The sequence below is a fragment of the Phaethon aethereus genome, assembly GCF_964289735.1.
Source record: "Phaethon aethereus genome assembly, chromosome: 7".
Taxonomy (NCBI): domain Eukaryota; kingdom Metazoa; phylum Chordata; class Aves; order Phaethontiformes; family Phaethontidae; genus Phaethon; species Phaethon aethereus.
Genome location: NC_138583.1, coordinates 23915927 through 23933869, shown reverse-complemented (window position 1 = coordinate 23933869; position 17943 = coordinate 23915927). Strand labels below are relative to the sequence as shown.

Below are 17943 nucleotides of genomic sequence, written 5' to 3'. Positions count from 1 at the left end.
ACTACAGCCCCCAGCATGCAGTGCGCTCACGGCGGGACGGGGCAGCACTACCGCCTCCACCGTGCCCTTGCGTCACTACCAGAATTTGAAAATCAGTCCCATGGTGCCCCGCGGGCTCCCGCGGATTGGCCGGGCCCGGGGGAGGTGCGTGGTTCAAAGTCGGCGGCGGCGGCTGAGGCGGGTGGTTGGCTCCAGCCCCAGGCATCGCGGAGCGAGGCGGCTCAGCGTTTCGCCTCTCTTTCCCACCCCCGGCAGGTTTCGTGCCGAGGACCGCCATGGCTTCCCTCAGCTTTCAGGGCGGCGGCGGCGCGAAGAAGGAGGAGAAGGGCAAGAACATCCAGGTGGTGGTGCGCTGCAGGTAGGCGCGACGGCCTCCCGGCCCTGGCGAGCGTTGGAGGTCGGCCGGCGGGGAGCTGGTGAGGCCTCTCTGGGACTTCGGCCTGGAACGTTTGCTGCGCTGTCCCTCGAGGGGCCTGGTGAGCCCAGGGCCCCACTCGGCGGCTCCGGGGAGAGGGAAGGGCTCGGTGTCTCTCCGAGTACAGCCTTATTACACAGCCTCCTGTTCCGCGCAGACGGCCCTCGTTACTGCGCTGTAAAAATGCCTGTGCGAGGCGTTAATCGTGTCCGCCGTGCGGTGGGCCCGTGTAGCCAGCGCAGATAATCGGAACTTGCGCAAAATCAACGCCGCTATGAATAATTTCTTACAGTTTAAAAGGGCGAAAGTTGCAATTTCCTAACTTGATTCAGTGACACGCCCAGTACGAAGCTATGTAGGGAAGGTTAAGAAGAGCTAGACGAAAGTTAGTATGATTGATATTCAAGACAAAAAAAGAATCCCAAACTGAATTTGTATCCTATAGGAGCTTCTGTGGGAAGCCGCTACGATTTAACAGCTAATAAGATTTCTGCTACACCCACTTAACGATCCTTCGTATAACTTTGGTCATGCAGACTCTCCGAATTCAGACAAAAAGCTATGGGAGTCAACTGCTTATATGTAATAATGACAACTACCTTGGCTGATGAGACTAATATAGTTTTTGGTATGATATGACAAATTTAATGTACCGTAAAATTAGGTTCTCTTTCTAATTTTTAGGTGACTTTAAGGACTTGCTCACTGATACCAGATCCTAAGTGTTCTTAAAACGTTGCTTGTTAAAACTGTAGTCCTGCTAATGGGTTAAGAACAGTATTCAAAAATGCCTTTGAAAGTTTTTTTTTTTGTCAGAACTGCAAATGTTGGCTCACATATTATTGTTATTAATGCCTTTTGCAATTGTTATATAGTCATTGGAAGTTTTACTTCTACAGATGCACAATGAAAATAGAAATTAAAAGCCATTTTCTCTTGTTTTTGCAACACAACTACAACGTTGCTGAAACAAATGTTATGGCATTGGTGAAAATGTTGATGTAAATTAAGGCTATTTCAAAAGAAAAACTTCTGAAATAGAGTTTGAAACACTGTTGAGTAATCATTTTCTTTTTCATCTGATTGTTTCTGATTTTCCATCTGATTGATTCATCTCAATTGTTCTTGAACACCCTCACTAAGTAGCAGTGTGTATTTTAATTAAATATAATGCTCAATATGACACTAGCATCAGGATAGTCCATGGTGTAGTGTTTTGCTTTTATTGCAATTCATAGGCTAAGCTTTATGTCAAGATTTAGTCTCCAACACCTAAAAACTTTCTATCTTACCCTTGCTCTTGCCTTTTGTACAGCTTTTCTTTTTTAATAGAACTTCAGAGTGTTTGAGCTAGTAAATGTTTCTTCTACCCTTCCTTTTTCTTCTGCAGATTCTACCTTATCTTACAGATAGGTAGATAGATGCAGTTGTTTTAATTTGCTTCCAAAACCTAATGTGTCTGAGATTATGAAAAACCTTTTCAAGCAAGACACTTACCATGCTTTGGTAGAACGTGATTTTGGAAACTTAAAGTGTATGCATTAGCATTGTTAATATGCACATAAATATGCTTCATACCTGAGGCGAATGAATCTGATCAAATGTCCCCATGGCATACCAGATTGCTGCTTGTCTAATGGCACATCTGCATGTGTGCTCCAGCCTGGCTAAATCATTCCTCTGATCTCACAGTTGGGTGCTCTTATACCATGAGGCTCCTGCATTTGACTGGTTCGCTGTTATGTCATTACAGAGCAAAATATATTCATTGTTCAGCCTCCTACTATTTTAAAAGTCACAAAACCAAAGCTGTAACTTGCCTCTGTGAACAAGATTTTGGTGATCATCTGTTGTCACCAGTCAGTCTTGCAACCAAAGTGTCTAGTGGTCTGTTTAGAATATAACACTTCAGCCTCAGTGCTATGTTGAGGAAAAAATTTTAACCACAAGAGTGAGGAAACTCGAGATGCCATGTGCTTGTGGGTGTTTTGTGTTTTGTTTTTGGGGTTTTTTTTTACGTTATAATTAAAAAATACAGCATCTGAAGTGCCTCTACTATCAAAATATTTTAAAGATTACTAAGGTTGTAAAAGTTCTGTTTTCAAATTGACTGTGCAGGTCAGCTATACAGTAGCATAGACATTCAGTGCAGTAGCACTACTAAATGAGGAATAAAATAGGATTTCATCCTTTCAGTTTTCAGCTCATGGTCATTTCCATGCTTTTGGGGAGAATGCCCATTCAAGGAAAATTGTGGGCACCAGGTTTAAATTAACTTAGTAATTAAACAAAATGCTTTACCATCAAGTTTCATAACTTCTATTACACCTCTATTAAACTTTAATTAAAACATAATTAGAGTAGAAAGGTATGTGGACTTTTTTCCCCCAAAATCCAATGTTTCATCTGTCTTATGAAATTCTATTCACAATTTTCAAATTCTTTTCAATCGTGTCAGCATTATAAAGGTTCTGATATTGCTGCCTACTGTTCTGCTCTTAGCAGGGTGTATTAGTATTTCTGGTGCTCTACAGTTTGTGTCATCAGTGTGAGATGTAGGGTTCATTGCTTGTGTAAATGAAAAAAAAAAAAGGAAATTTTTAAAGTTAATTTGTTTGATTCACTATTGCCTTAACTTTCATGTGTACTTTTTCCTTTTTTGAAGGCTGTTATTTATACAACTATTTGGTATGTTTAGTATTCCGATCCCTGCAATTGAAAAATGTTTTCTAATGCAAGTTAGCTGTATGCATGTCTAAATGATGTTAAAAGTGTTTATGGACTTGTTAAACAATACATATGTAAACAAACTAAAAGCTATAGATACTTGAGTTGTCCCACAATGGGCGGGAGGAGAAACAAGGTCTGGAAACTGCCAAATGGCAGCAGTTTTTCCTTGATTATTAAACGAATTAAGTTAAAAGTTTTATATTCCTTTTACCCAATTATACTATTCTGGATCCTTAAACGGAGTGATATTACTGCTTTTTCAGTTTTTTAGCACTGATATCAATCTGATATTCTTAACTCCTGTCTTTTTAGGCCTTTTAATGCCTCAGAACGTAAAGCAAGCTCCTATGCTGTTGTAGACTGTGATCAAGCAAGAAAGGAAGTTAGTGTCCGCACTGGAGGAGTGACAGACAAAACATCAAGAAAAACTTACACATTTGATATGGTAACTGCTTATCAAGTTGAGGACTTGTAGAAACAAGCTAGTACATTTCTCTGATATGGTTTGATTATTGTACTGTATGATGCTATACATTATGTGTAAATGAGATGTGTTGGCTTTACCTCAACAGGTTTTTGGAGCTCAGGCAAAGCAGATTGATGTATACCGGAGCGTTGTGTGTCCCATTTTGGATGAAGTTATTATGGGCTACAACTGTACCGTGTTTGCGTAAGTCTGCAAATAATTATTATTAGGAAATTTTATTTGAATATTTGTTTCTTGTTTAAATTTTCATTTTTTTTATTCTCATAGTTATGGCCAAACTGGTACTGGTAAGACCTTCACAATGGAAGGGGAGCGGTCACCCAATGAGGAATATACTTGGGAAGAGGTATGTTTTCAATCCTGAGGTTTCTCTTGTCTGTACTATAGTTCAAAGTTTGAAAATGCAGAAGGCTAAAGAAAACCTAAAGTTGATGCCTTTCAAATCCTGAAGTTGACTTTCCTTAAATGTTTGTAAATTAACAAATGGTCTCATTCATTTATATGAAAATCAAAACTACATCTTTAATGCATGCATATAAATATTGTCAATCTTTATATGGAAGATGATCTTTGTCCAAGGTATTCTTGCTTACATCGTATCAGACTATTTAGCTGAAATCCCCTCCTGCCAAATCTCTTTCAGTGCATTTATTTATTAAATACTTCAATTTATAGGATCCACTAGCAGGTATAATACCCCGTACGTTGCATCAAATATTTGAAAAACTCACAGAGAATGGTACAGAATTTTCAGTGAAAGTCTCTCTTTTGGAAATCTATAATGAGGAGCTTTTTGATCTTCTGAATCCTACTCCAGATGTTGGAGAAAGACTGCAGATGTTTGATGACCCTCGAAACAAGGTTAGTGCTGTTGTCCAAAACTTACTGTCTTAAGCCTTTCAGGATTGTTGGGAGATGTATAAACAAGCATGCATTATTTTCTGACAGAGGGGTGTAATTATTAAAGGCTTGGAAGAAATAACTGTACATAACAAAAATGAAGTCTACCAAATCCTGGAAAGGGGTGCAGCAAAAAGAACAACTGCAGCTACTTACATGAATGCATATTCCAGGTACAAATCTTCCCCATTTCAGAAACTTTGTTTTGTTCTTGTTTTATTAAACAGGTTCTTGCCAAAGACGTAAAATATGTTGAAGCTAGAGCAAACCTGGCATGATCTTGAGATTGTGTATCACTGTTCAGAATGCCAAGAGTGGGTTAGAAAGCCGTAGTTAGAACTTCTTCCTCATCACGTCCTGTGGGGTGATATATTCTAATAGGTATATGAGGGGACATTATAAAATCTGAACACTTCTCATCTTAAAAATGGGAAAGCTGTTTTTCTCTGCATGACTTTTTTAGTATCTAGTTGGAACAGTAGCCCTGGAATTCCACCTAACACTAGCTGAGATAGAAGTAGCAGAATGTTCTTAATCTGGTATTTAGAATATTGAAATTTAATAATAACTCAGAGTTAGGAAGTTAACTTTTTCAAAGCTTTCTATGTCTATGGAAACAAAAGACAGAAGTCTGACAGATACATAACTGAAATACATTCTATGTACTAGCATGAGATAAATATTCCCTGTGGTAGATATTGTACATCTTCAAAAAGAAAGCTGTAGTCCTTTCAAGTTTGGAAGATGTTTAGCTGATATGCCTATATTAGAGAGGAGGGTTGTCTTTGTTCTAGTTATTATGGGTGGGTGGGAGTTTTTTGCCAATCGTGTTTACTAAATAAAAACTTGGTGTAAGACTGTCAAGTATCCTTTCCCCTTTGCACCAGCAGTAGAGCATTGTATATTAGGGTTTGTTACTAAAGTTGGAATTTCAAAATACTGCTACAATCTGTTTTTTACGGTCGGCACAAGATCTTTTCAAACGCCAGCTTCTGAAAACTTGCAAACAGAATTGTGGAAGCTGGGGATAAGGTTGGGGGCGGGGGGGTATATGGCAATGCAGGCTACTTCATATGATTGCAGCTCATAGTCAGAATCTAGTAGCAGCACCTTGGTCAAAAATATCATTCTTTATTACTGACTTCTCATTCTTGAACTGCAGATGTGATATGTATGTCACTGTGAACACAGTGATCCAGTGTTGCAATAAGCAAGGAACACCCTTCCCATGTCATATTTTAAATTAAAGATATACTGAGCACATCTGTCTACTGGTGCAAGGGAGTGGGTATTTGGCTACTGCAGATTAGAACACCGAAGTTACAGGGAATTTAGAAAACTCATTCTGTCTGAACTGTTGTTTTATGCATGGTCAAACTGGTGTAATTTGACGTCTATGGTTTTCTATATATGTTAGCTTCCTATTGTAAAAACTTATTAAAAGAATAAGCTCGAGCTAAAATAATCTTAAACTGTACTACTGTTTTGCATGGAAACTGAATTGAACTTTTAAATTTTTAATACTGGATTCAGCTACTTGCTGATTTTCTTAGCTTGAATGAAGAAAATTGAATTTCTTAATCTCACATTCTGTAAAACTGTTTTTAGTGTATTGACCAAAAATCTACAAGCCGGTTTTCTTGACATGTCTGTGAGTTGAGAACACACAAATGTAAACAAAACCAAAGTGTTTCTCTTGGTTTTGCTTGAAGTAAGATAAAACTTACCAGCAGTGAATGAGGCAAACATCATCTAGTTGCTTCATTGCTGGCTTTAAGTACCTTATTCATATGAATACGGGCAAAAATATACTTGACGTGTGTACGTTTCAATTAATGGGCCAAATCTATTTCCCAAAAAGAGCATGGATACCTAACTTGCGGCAGTGTCTTGTAGCAAGCAGATCATTTGGCTTTAACGGAATGTCTGTCTGAATTCTTTTATAGCCGTTCCCACTCTGTGTTTTCGATTACCATCCATATGAAAGAAACAACAATGGATGGAGAAGAACTTGTCAAAATTGGGAAGCTAAACTTGGTAAGTATTTAAACTACATTTCATTGATGACATTCTTAAAGTAATGAACTAGAATAATCTGACCTCCTTCTCTTCAGAATCTAAGATGGGTGTTTGCATTTTTTTCCAGTAAGGGGAAAAATCACTGTCTTTCATAAAGTGATGTGAACTATTTGTCACTCTGAGAAAGGTCTGTTGTGTTTGTCACCTTAGTGTCTCCTGAACAACTCATAAGCTAGTTCATGTGTGTTGCGTTCTGCAACACTATGGGTCAAGCACTCTTCAGGGTGCCTTGAAACAGAAGCATGTCCGTCCTCTTATCTTTCAGGTTGATCTTGCAGGAAGTGAAAACATTGGTCGATCTGGGGCAGTTGACAAAAGAGCACGTGAAGCTGGAAATATCAACCAGTCTCTCCTGACGCTAGGAAGAGTTATTACTGCTCTTGTAGAAAGAGCCCCACATATTCCATACAGGGAATCTAAACTCACAAGAATCCTTCAAGACTCTCTTGGAGGACGAACAAAAACATCAATAATTGCCACAGTTTCTCCTGCGTCTATAAATCTTGAGGTAAATTTCAATCTGAAAATATATTCCTAAAATAGATACTATATTTTGCTAATGATACAAAAATATCAGTTAATTCTTCAGCTTGACCTAGTTTTATTTATTACAGGAAACACTGAGTACACTGGAATATGCCCACAGAGCAAAGAACATAATGAACAAGCCTGAAGTTAATCAGAAGCTAACAAAAAAAGCTCTTATTAAGGTAAGCTAGACATCTATCTTAATTTAAGTTACAGATTAGGTTTGAGTCCATTAACATTCTTCTTGCTATGCAGGAATTAGGAAGTTGTGGAGAAGCTGTAACTAGTACCAGTGCTTTTCTGAGGTGATTTTAATCACTGAACTGATGCTTTCAAACTAAGCTGCTCTACTGGAATACCATTAGTCACTTTGTAGATACTGAAACTGTTGCTAAGACTAAAGCTCTATAGAGAGGGCTGTTGCTATTAGCTATGACTCTATATATGGATTACCTGTTTACAAGTTAGTGGAGAACCACTAAATTTGTTTTTTCTGGACTTGGTGTATTAGCACCTTCATTCCCTAGAAAGTGCCTGAATTAAAGTGAACTTGTCAGTTAAGTATGAATGAAGAGCCAATATAAAGTAGCTGACTGCTACTAAAGAAGCTGCGATTCCCACTGTAAGCTGTTACATGCAACCAAGTACAATTCAAGTAAGAGGTTTCAAGTCTACATGTATCCAATGGTATGAATGTAAATGGTGCTATACTGAACTTATTTGGAACAGAAGTGCTTTGCTCCTGTGCATATGCACAATTGCCATAGAGCACTCACTATTTTTGTGAAGTATCTGTTAAGCTAAATCTTGAAAGCAAAGTAGCAATTTTCAGGTTTACATCTGCTTGTTTCTTTTTGCAGGAATATACTGAAGAGATTGAGCGTCTGAAGCGAGACCTTGCTGCTGCAAGAGAAAAAAATGGAGTCTATATTTCCCTTGAAAATTATGAGTATGTCTTCAAAATGTCTATAAAATGATTGACAACAAATGTCAGATACTGGTACCCATCCTTATACAGAAATGCTTTCAGATCTATTTTCACTGGTCAACTTGTTCTTTAGAAATTAATTATTACACAGGTAGAAGCCTAAAGAGTAGGTTTGCACTGAGGACTTCATTTATATGTGGAACTTACCATAAGCATAGCCAGGATGCAGATTTATGCCATGCAGCCTTTCTTTCAGTGGAAGCTCATATAAGAGAGCAAATCTGGTATATTTTACTTCACTTTGTGTGAGGGCTAGTTTACACAGAAAGTTTAAAGTGGAAAATTGTCTTAAATCCTTTCTGCATTAAGTGAAAATTACCTGCTTTTCATACAGAAGTTAGTAATTTTGAAAAATAAGTATTGCTAAATAAGTGACATAAAACCCAGTAGATTATCTTGAAATGAGCTCTTACTTGACTAATTTCTTTGTTTTAATCCTTGCTTGAGAGCCCTTAATGGAAAGCTGACGGTTCAGGAAGAACAAATTGCAGAGTATATTGACAAAATCAGTGTCATGGAGGAAGAAGTGAAAAGAGTAAGTGATGTTTCTCAATTGTGGCTTAAATCTGACAAAAAAATGAAAGAAATCTTTGGGGAAGGAAGCAAAAAAGTTTGAGCAAAGAACAGTCTGAAGAGTTTTTATTCTTCAAGTTCCCTAATTAGTCAAGAGTAAAAGCTTCCTAATACTTGAAATTAGGAAGTTGAAATATCATATATGAAGTTGCAGGATGCAATATTTATTTTTTAAAGCTGTTTTAATGTTTACCACTTTACCTTTCATTTACTTTGCTAGGTTTTCACCAAAAATCTGCTTGTAAAATGGTATAATCTCAGTTGACCAATATCTGCTTAGGAGCAAAGAATGAGGGGAGAGAGGAGAAGGTGATGAGTTCCCATTAACAAATTACACAGTAAATGGGAGCTTCCTCTTTAGAAGAAATGCAGATATTAATTTGCTGGAATATGTAACTACTCTGTGTAATCATCTTTACTGATTGTTTGGTCTTGTGGTTTGAGTGGGGAAGCAAGGGATTATTACAGTGGTATTTTCAGTGAATACAGAGACTATATGAATCTGTAGCCTACATTTAAGACCTCTGAGACTTGTAGCTGAAACTACATTGCTAGATGACAACTTGCCTTCTGGTATTGTGGCATAATTTGAGAGATGTGAAGCAGGACTGTTGAACTTAGAAAAAGCAGTGTTGCCCTATTGATGTTTGTCTTTCACTTTAGATCACTGAACTATTCACAGTTAGTAAAAATGAACTTGAGCAGTGTAAAACAGATCTGCAAATCAAGGAGAAAGAACTGGAAGAAACACAAAAAGATCTGCAAGAAACAAAAGTTCATCTGGCTGAAGAAGAATATATGGTTTCAGTTTTGGAAAACACTGAACAAAAACTTCATGGCACAGCTAGCAAGGTTGTAACAGTTCTTGCACGTAACTGTAACAGTAGCTTCCAATGTGTAAGAGTTTCACGGGCTGTTCCAGGAAATCATTGTTGCTAAAGCATGATGGGAGTGTGACAAAACCTGAATTTAAGCTGGAAAACTAGGATTAGCTCTCACTATAAATTATATTATGATGAAAAGCTACTTCAGATTGTAGGACTTTGTGGTAATATTGACAGTTGACTGCTAAACACTGATTGGTCTGGAACTACCTTTCCTTCAGGCCAGTTTGTCATGAGAGTTACAGTGCTTTGCAATATCTATTGTTGTGAATTGTTTCACAGAATAAGTAGTTTTCTTTGCTAGGAACTTACGGCTGGCCCTACAAAAGAGTAAGTTGTAAGTGGGGTAGAAAAATAGCAAAAAGCTTTGCAGAGATGTGTGCATTAATTTAGACTCACTGAGTGAACAATGGAAAATGTTGTCCTGTCACCTCTATATTTCAGGGTATGGGTTTGATGTGTTTGTAGATTGGTCATAATTACCAAAACAGACTTGATGTGGGGAGTGTGTCCTGCTATTTAAACTGCAGAGTGATGAAACTTGTATCTTTAGTCAACACGAAAATTTCTTTCTACTCAGATTCCTGTAAGGTTGGGAGAGGGTGCCTAGTTTTTTGCATGTGGGTTGTGGAGTGTTTGTGTGAGAGAAATGGGTACAGAAGTTACTTAGGCTGACCACAAAACCAAGAATCTACTATACGTTCAAATTCTAAATTGTCACAGAACTATTACTGGAAATCTCTTGCATGAGTACTATTAAAGAATATATTTACTGTCAAATCTTTCAGAAAAGGTTGAAGTGGTCGGGAATTTTTTTTTTAGTTACTGTTCTGTGATAAATGAGATCTTAATTCCTTAAATATTGAGGGTGTCCTTTATTAATGCTTAATTTCGAAGTCAGAACAAATGGTCTCTAATAGGTAACTTTCTCCTGTGTTCTTAAGACTATAAATGACATAACACCAGGATTAAGAACAGTTGTAATTTGATGTAAAGGGAAATATCTGTCTTTCTAGGGAGGTGACTTCTCCTTTAACTCAAAACTACAGTTGCTTTTCCCTATAAAATATGTTTGACTTCTTGTTTAAAGATTTACTAAAATAACTTAAAATTGTAGTTACTAAGTACAGTTGAAGAAACCACAAATGATGTATCTGGTCTCCATGCGAAACTGGACCGTAAGAAGGCAGTTGATCAACACAATGCTATCATCCAAAATGCATTTGCAGGACAAATGAATATTTTGTTCAACAAAATACAAGACTCAATTAGTGAAAACAGTTTGAAGCAGCAACAGATGTTGACAACTTACACAAATTTTATAGGTAAGTGTAACACCTGTATCAGTAGGTCATCCTGAATTTTCACAACAGTAGTACCAAAGACTGTTTCTTAAAATGGCTCTGTTTTAGTAAGTGGAAGAGGCTTTATCTTAAGCAATGTAATGATTACAGTTGCACCAATAATAGTGTATCTGGAATGATCAAACAGCTTTCCTGTGCTCTAAGAGGCGATAAGATGATGAGCAATAAAAAGAGTTCCTATCTTACAGTGGAACTTTAAAAAAAAAATTGTAATGCTTCTTGATTTCTTTTGTAGGTGACCTCCTGTCTACCAGTTCTTCAGCAGCTAATATTGTTGCATCAGTTGTATCAGCATCTTTTATCTCTGTTAAAGAATTGGTGTCTGCTGAAGTTTCTCACGTGTCTGAAAAAATAACACAACATGAGAATCTGTCACTCGATTGTAAAGCTGAGCTGCTGAGATTAATTGTTAGTAAATTTACATACTCTTATGGTACTTAATATATGAAACTGTTCTCGATCAAAGGGGTTATGTAAATATATAGGGTTTTTCTGATGCTCTCTGCCTGTCTTTTGCTTCAGTATGTGGCCATGATTATGTCCCTCCCTGTTTTCCCTCCCATGTCACCACCACAAGCTGTAATGTATTATATAGCAAATACTGTAATAGCAGAGTACATGTATATCTCTATGGATAGGTTCTTAGAAATGCAGATGAAGGAACAGTCGTATCCTGTTTTAATTAAGCTTTTTCTCTTTTGTTTTTTACTGTTGTTCCTAGGTGGAACATACATCTGGATTAGGAAGAGCATTAAATAGCTTGATACCAATGGTAGAATTTGTCTTGGGGCTAAACTGTCAGTTTCAGAGTAATGTGAAGAAGTATTCTGCTGTGGCTGACAAGGTAATGCACTAACTTGTCTCTTACCTTGTGCTCTTCTATTTTATTTAATTTACAGGTAACCCTTTGGTGGTTTTTCTGTAGTGTGTCAGTGTTTCCACTTCTGGTCTGGGCTTTTCTGCTTTATACTGTCTCATGAGTTCTAGCTTTTAGCTCTTTCTTTCAGACATCTTTTTTACTTCTGAGTGTGGCGTATTTGCTTGTTACCTATAGTGGCACAGTTGCTCACATAAATGCCACAGAAGAATGATGAAATGTGGATGCTTAAAGCTATATGTAACAAAATTTGATAATATCCTTAATGTAGTCTCCTGTATTTTAGAAGTCTAAAATAACCATCTTAGACAAGTCTTACCACTCCAAATTTCTCTTGCTATCATACCAAACTTTTTCTGTAGTCACCTTGATTCCTGGGCAATGCGATGCTGTATCTTGTTAACAATAACCATAAGTGCAGACAATACTGCACTTATAAAAAAGGAAGTCCTTTACTTCAATTTTTAGTTCTAGTCTATCTCATAAGGTTTATATAGAACTGCAGCCTCATTCTTTCGTTCCTTTTTTTCCATTTTGTCAAAAACAGATCTTTTGTTCCTGGTGACCTGTTGCTCTGCCTGAAAAATTGCCCCCTTCTGTCAGTTACAATTCAAGTGAAATCAATTCTCCTTGTCTAGAGGCTTTTTATTGGTTTTCAGACTTGGACAGCAAATAGTCCATGACTTACTGGCTCTTGTTTCATGCTCTTGTCTTAGCCAAGTACCTTGTCTGTGTCTTCCAAATTTTGTTTTTGGGAAAGCCCACACCAAGTTCCAGTCTGTAACTTCAGATTGCTCAAAGTGTTATTTTCCACCTTTCATGCACAATACTTTATTAGTGCCTTTGACAACTTCCTTGGGGTAGAGTTTGTTTCCATATAAACTATGCTAGGGAAAAGTATCCAGTTCTCACCTAAAGACAAATACCTAACTTGAAATAAAACTTTTTTCAAAGATGGATGGTCATAAAAAGGACATGGATAACTTCTTTGGAGACCTTTCTCTCTCTCTGAAAAAATTACGGGAAGAAACGGCCAGTGTTTTTGCTCAGCTTCAGAATGATTGTGAGAATTTAAAAGAAGAAGTGGAAATGATGAGGTTGGCACATACAAAGGTATCCTTGAGTAAGAAGAAATACTAACACCAAGTGTGATTGATTGCTTTGATTTAAACTCTTTGTAGCAGTAAATTTTTGTACTTGCTTGAGAAGAAATGTTAGGACAGTAACTCAGTGATGCTAATTCTCTTCAGCCTTTGTTGGGCTGCTTTAAGAAGCTTATGTAGGAAGGTAACAAAAATTTACTTTTGCTCTGGGCATGTCCAGTATATATGCCTTTACATATATCTCCAAAAGTAGTGTGTCTGTATTTTCTCTACTCAAAAATTGTACCTTCAACTTTAGAATGACAAAGCTCTTTTATTTGCTGCATTTTTAATAAGGCATTCGAGTGTCCTTTAAGAATGTTAAAAAGTGCAGAATAACAGTGGAATGTATAACATTTTTCTTAATAGAACGTAGCTGAATTAATGTCCTCACTGCAAAGCCAGCTTGACCTGTTTGCTCAGGAGACTCAGAAGAACTTAACTAACGTACTCGCAAAAAATGGAAGCTTGAAGACCGCCATCACTGCTGTGCAAGAAAATGTTCACCTGTAAGGAGCAGATTACTTTTGGTGTATACTGATGCAAGATAAAACTATGTATGAAGAGGACTGCAAAATTAGACACTCTTCATATTTATATACTTGTAAAGCCTTCTGGACAAGACCTGTATGTTAGAGCTGAGTTTTGCCAAAGAATGTAGATCATAGTTCACCTTTACCCAGAGTAAAAGGTAGCTCTACAAGGCTTTTCCTCAAACTTGTCTCTTGAGCATATTGCAGATGAGAGACCGTGGGTTTAGGAGCAATATGCTGATGAATGGCCCTCAGCATGGCTGGATTTCAGAACTTCATACTGTAAAAGCTTAGCTTGAAGTATAATACTGTATCCATTGCAGCATGCTTCATTCAGTTGCAGACTAAGTAACTAAGGTCTTGCCAAGACCACTTGTCTTAGTTTGTGGTGGGGTTTTTTTAGGGGATTTAACAAACCTACTGCTCCGAGTGCTGCAACTTCTGAATTTACTAAATAGAGCAACAGCATTGTAGTTCACTGGTTTGACAGACTGCACTACTTCACTAGTTCTGATCTCAAGTATTTCTAAATGTAGAATGTGTTAAAATCCACCTCTCAATCTGAACTTTTAAAAATGTCTTGTTGCAGGAAAACTACAGACCTAGTCAGCAGTACAACTTCCAATCACAGCAAATTTATTGCATCTCTGGATAATTTCTCTGAAGAGCTCAGGATTATAAATGCTGAAAACAAGATGATGCTGGAAGAATCCACTGACTACTGTCAACAATTTCTCAGCAATCTCAAAAATGTGTCTCGGGATACTGATAAATGGGGTGAATTTACAACTGCTCAGGTAGTCAGCTTGACCAATCAGCAACTATTGTCCTTCAATGATGAGAAGCAGCAACTTCGGTGTTTAAAAAAGGTATCTATAGTCGATTGTAGTCTAATACAACATTCTGAGACAAACTTTTACAGCAGAATTTGTAGGTGGGGAAAAAAGTTCTGACTTATAGTCAGAACAAATCTGTGGTAACACAGCAGATTCATGTTACTCAGCTTAAATAGGTGCAATTAGAGAAAATCAAAAGCTTAATTAAGAGGAAGACTTTGAACTTAAAGTGCAAATAACCTCAAAAAATGGTGTCTTGATTAATCCCAGGCAGGTAACTTCCATTTGTAATTTGGGCTTTTTACATCTTTTTGGTAGTAATTCTAAATTAATTCTCTAGTAGTAATTCTCTAATTCTAAAGCTTTATCTACCAGTAAAGTCCCTGGGAGATTTGCACAATGATCAAATACAGACTATATTCTGGAGGATGCAAATTACTTTATTGGTCACATGGATTAACATTATGGGAGAAAACATTCCTTTTAGGTATTTACCAGTTCTGGCTTCTTATTTGAGAATTTCTTTCTCTAGTTTTTTTAATTTCCATTGCAAACTTCACTTCCTGCCCTCCTTCTTTTATTGTTCTAATAGGTAATGAAATAGACAAATCCCATATTTTGCGAAGTTTTTCCAAAAGAAAAACTTAAGTGTTGAAAGCATTTGCAGTCTCAAGTCACCCCTGTATCTGTTACACAGATATAATACATTATACTGATGGAAATGGCTAAAAGTACATGTTTTCCTTCTTTCCCCCTGTGAATGCATAAAGCTTCTACTGCTTGTAGGATTTTCACTTTCACTTGAATATCCTAATTCTATGCAGGGTTGTGCACAGAAGCATAAGGAGTCTGATCTGAACCAGATGGTATCATCTTTGTTCTTATGAGTAGCTTTCTAAAATGATCATACTTTCTAAGAAACTGACTCTCTTCTGAAGATGGTTCTCAAAACAAGAGTGTAAAACTGGCACTGAAACTTCTCAATTTGAGGTGTCTCAGTTGTTTCATTTCAGGTCATGTCACTAATCATGTACCACATCTTAGAAAAGAGGCCATGACCTTAACTTTCCTGTTAACTTGGTGTTTTTGGTTGGGTTTGTTTGTTTGTTTTCAGAAAAATGAAGAAAACTGTGATAAAGCAATAGCTGAAATTGCTGACCATATTGGTAGGCAAAAGGCTGCTGAGGAGAAGGTACTAAATGGCTGCCTTGATCAGATAAAGATTGATCAGGAGATACTTCTGGAGCAGAAGCTGGCACTTAATCAGGAAGCACAGCATGGATTGACTCAGGTTAATGGTTTCCTGCAAGACGATCTTAAAGTGGATATTCCAACAGGTATTTTAAAGTAGGTTGGGGACAAAACAGTCTTAAAGAAAGCAGTCTGAGTTGCAGAATTCATTAAGTGAAGATTAATGGGGATGTAATAGAACTAGCAGCCTTACGCCTTTTTTAAGGTGCATGTAAAGAACGATGCCTGAACAAAGCACGATTTCTGTATTGAGTTAATGTAAAATTGAGGATTGGTAATTAAAGCAATTGCTGAAAGTGTTTAATAGTGCTTTTCATTAGTGTATAATCTTCATTAAAGGGACAACTCCACAGAGAAGAGACTACTGCTATCCGGTGACACTTGTGAGAACAGAACCCCGGGAAATTCTGCTGGAGCAATTAAGGCAAAAGCAACCAAAGCTTGATGCAATGCTAAGCAGTGTCACAGAGGAGACGGAGGATAATGCAGATCAGGTATGTGTATGAATGGCAAATGAAGCTCTTCATTGAAGATTTCACATCCTTAGGAGTTTTTTCATGCCATGAAGAGCTGGCTAGAACCCCAGAGCTGTTGCAGCCTTGTGTTTTAACAGGGTACTTGGAGTCACATGTGCTGAGGTCTTTGACAAAAACAACATCTTGAAAAATAAGAGACGGCATTAATAATTTAGAGACTTTCATTTCTGTTTTTCAAAAATGGAAGTGCCATGTCTTTTTTTAATATATCTGATCGTGCTTAGTACATTCACCTAGGAAATTCAGCCATTAATTACACTTTTCTGAAAACTTCTGTTTTAGGACCTGTTGGAAGAGGAGGAGGGGTTGCAAGAATCCAGTGAAAGCCTTTCTAGTGACAAATCCTTAGTGGATACAAACATAGTCTGCCACGCAAATGGTGGCATTCCCTTTTTCCAGGTAACTTCCACAGATACTCTAAACAGCTGTGTATTCAAGAGTGAAGAAAAATTAATGTTCCATAATAGTGCTGTAGTCTAAAGTCACCTGCTATCATTTAGCATAGTCTCACAACTTCTTTAAATCCTGTATAATAGTTTGTTAACCTTGAGCTAAAATAACAGCAGGTTCTGATAAGTTCACAGCACATAAAATAATGCAAACTTCTGTCTGTCCAGCTTGTCAGTAGAAAACTCCTCAGCAAATAATCATGCATGAAAAAAACTGTTATAATTTACTAGACATTAACACGTGTTTTAATGGAAAAGTTGAAATTAGATATGGAGTATTTTGTTAGAGGCCAGACAGAAATACTAGAATTCTTGATTCTTCACTGATGACTTTTTTTTTTTTTACTTCTTTCCTTTTGACCCTCTTGCTCTACCAATGTATCAGGGTAAACCCCTGGTATATTAGGCTTGGGTTTGGCTGGGGATGGGAGGCTATATTCACTTGTCATGTATCCCTTAAAAGTAGGTCCTGAACTTCCAAATGTCTACAATAAATCTCTTTAGTAAATGAAACATTAGGAATCTTTTTCAGGAGTTCTACCAACTTTTTTCTCAGAACAATATCTACTTGTACATGAGCAAGTAGTCTTTAGTGTCTTTGTATTCTCTTAATGTGGATAATTTATCGGGCATTTTCTTTAAATCTCAGCACAAAAGGAGTCACAAAAAGGATAAAGAGAACAAAGCTGCAGCTACAGTGGAGAAGAGCAAAGTAGAGGATATGACGGAACAGTTTCTTCCCAAATCTAAGCCTCCTTTAAGATCACTGAACTAAGACATATCCACTGCAGATCCCTGTTTTAAAATACTTCTGTATAATTGTCTACTGAGCCATAACTTTCTTTGGTTATTCACGGTCTCTGTATATAGTGATATATTGGTGCAAAGTTGGATCAAAAGATTGGCCTGCCAGATGTCCTGCCTTTGTCCCCTTTTTATATGCTGTAGCTTGCAAAGTATTAACACACTTTAAAAAAAAAAAAAAAAAAAAAAAAAACAAAAACAAAGAACTGCCAATTATGGTGCTGCATTTTAAATAGACTTTTATGTTGCCAAGTAAGAGATCTTTTTCTATTTCTCAGATTTAAAACAGAGCAGAAAGAGATGTGGAAAAATGCTTTGTCAACATTACCAGCTACCACTTTATTTAATTAACTGTAAATAAGTGTTCTGGTTTTTTATACCTGCTTTTTAGTCTGAATCCTGTTTCTATGAAGTAGAGAGCTGTCTTCTAACTTGGATATTTCAAATAAATCATTGATAAATGGAAAACATGTATAAACACCTCCCTCACAGTAAAAGAAGTTTACATGACTTTCATCTTACGTTACCAGGTTTAATTTAGCTAAAACCTTAGCAGCTATGTTGTAA

The 17943-nt window shown here is 37.1% G+C and overlaps 1 protein-coding gene across 1 annotated transcript; it reads left to right on the top strand.

Moving 5' to 3' along the window:
• Positions 1-275: 275 nt before the first annotated feature.
• Positions 276-17664, top strand: KIF11 (kinesin family member 11; the record flags this gene model as incomplete). Its single annotated transcript, XM_082002029.1, has 22 exons — positions 276-358; positions 3458-3590; positions 3718-3815; positions 3900-3978; positions 4308-4493; positions 4581-4705; positions 6479-6569; positions 6877-7119; positions 7226-7321; positions 8000-8088; positions 8575-8662; positions 9364-9552; positions 10702-10909; positions 11184-11356; positions 11670-11792; positions 12780-12938; positions 13337-13476; positions 14090-14369; positions 15451-15673; positions 15927-16081; positions 16406-16522; positions 17222-17664. 22 exons carry the CDS (start codon positions 276-278, stop codon positions 17345-17347), a joined length of 3204 nt encoding a protein of 1067 aa, XP_081858155.1. The 3' UTR covers positions 17348-17664.
• Between the last annotated feature and the right edge of the window lie 279 nt (positions 17665-17943).